Source organism: Poecilia formosa, unplaced genomic scaffold, assembly GCF_000485575.1.
Source record: "Poecilia formosa unplaced genomic scaffold, Poecilia_formosa-5.1.2 Scaffold2620, whole genome shotgun sequence".
In the NCBI taxonomy this organism is placed as follows: Eukaryota; Metazoa; Chordata; class Actinopteri; order Cyprinodontiformes; family Poeciliidae; genus Poecilia; species Poecilia formosa.
The window spans coordinates 3,020-4,865 of NW_006802559.1; the positions used below are offsets into that span (position 1 = coordinate 3,020).

General features: G+C 38.5%; 1 gene segment (V, D, J or C); it reads right to left on the reverse strand.

The window, feature by feature from the left end:
- Positions 1 to 394: 394 nt before the first annotated feature.
- On the reverse strand, positions 395 to 1,344 carry LOC107835450 (Ig kappa chain V-V region K2-like). The segment is given in 2 exon segments: positions 395 to 759; positions 882 to 1,344. Coding segments are annotated over 2 exon segments (363 nt in total).
- Between the last annotated feature and the right edge of the window lie 502 nt (positions 1,345 to 1,846).

The following is a 1,846-nucleotide window of genomic DNA, read 5'->3' on the forward strand; positions in this document are numbered from 1 at the left end:
CAGGAAGATCAGCTGTCTGTCTGACTGCTTGTACCAGAGGATCCGGTTGTATTCTGTAACTGCGTGTGAGCAGTAGATGTTGGCCGTTCCTCCCTCTGAGCCGTAGATCTCAGCTGGAGTCTTGACGGACCTGCAGGCCAGAAGAACCTGGACTGATTGTAGCGTCGCCTGGAAACAGAATCAAATAAATGCTCAGAATAAGAACGGTCTCCGTCTTTTAAATAGGCTGAAAGGTGCTGTCAGTGAATCTGAGTGGACGGATGATTTGTGTTTTATCAGATGTTCCTTTTATCAAATCATCATGTAGAAGGAGGAGCTTCAGTTTCTGCTTGGCGCTGAGACAGTCTGACGATACACCGCCGCCTCATGAAAGGAAGCAACACAGCTGCAAAAAGATATGACAACAAAAAGATTAAACTGGAGGTTTTTGTGCTGGGGAGCATTAATATGAAGCACTGTGGTATTTAGCGGCGCAGAAATAAACGGCGCTGCTGCTCACACTCAGATCCTCCACCGTCAGAGTGCAGATCTTGTCTTTGCTTGCGCTGCCACTGATTTTCACCTTAACATCCTTCTCTGGGTATCCGTTTACAACATCGTTATATCCCAGGAGCTGCATCTGGCTGCTTGTTGAGTGTTTGTACCAGAGGATAACATCGTAGCTGTCAATGCTGTGTGTGCAGTTGATGACGGCGGTTCCTCCGGGCTCCTGGAACAGATCAGCCGGAGTCTGATGGACCTGATCGCTGAGGGAAGAGCCTGTTGAAACGTGAAATTTCATCAGCGGAGGCTGAATATAGTGTAAAAACTCTCCTTTATCCAGAATGATTAAGAGTAGAAATGTAAAACGAGGTTTTAAATGTACCAAAAACTGATTTTACCTAAAACTTGAATCATGTTGAACATTAAGCAGAAGATGACGATCATATTGTTGAGTTTTCTGAATTATCAATCCAGTTGAAGTGACTATTTAACATACATGCTGCTGTTCTTCCTAAAATTATGAAACCTTTACATGACGAACATAAACGGGTGTTTTTTTAAGGATGTGTGACATCACACTTCCTCTTGTTGTCTTAACCAATCAACTCAACTTTTAGTCTGTAGCCATATGCTGCCCTCTAATGTTTGTCTCTTGACTAAAATATTTAGTTTTAGTCATAATTTAGTCATTAAAAGTATTAGTCTAGTTTTATAATATCATTGTAGGCGATTAAATCTTCTGTCAATGTTAACAAAATTCTATGTAAAATGTAGATACCTTTTGATCAATTCACTTGGATTAACACAGAAGTGAATCGTGTTTTTAACCAGTTGTGGTATAACATTGTCTGAATATGCAACAGATACAAAAACAGACTTAACTTTTTTTAAAAACATCTTTAAATAAAAGATGTTTTATTTAAAGCATATTTTATTGCTTTAAATAAAGGATTTAAATAAAAGGCATTTTGTGTATGGGGGGACGGAAATGCCCAAAGTAGATACAGTAGCAGAGAAATATATTGTTTTGAAGTCCTTCATTTGTATGAAGTTATCTACATACAAACTAGTAATTATTAAATTATTTGACCCTCTGGATTCTACATGGCCATTTAAATAAAACTTTTATGATAAAAGCTGTGTGTAACGCCTTTTCTCTGTCTACATCCTCCAGAAAGCTGCGCGGCTCTGGATTGGAGTTCATTGAAATTATTGAACGTTCTATCAGACATATTAGCTATTGATATTACTGTCTGTTGAGTTATATATTATTCATTTTTTAGCCAGACGTACTCCAAAGCAGTACTAACAAACACATTTCGCCTCCACAACAACATCCTGTTTAGACAAAATACTCCCTAAT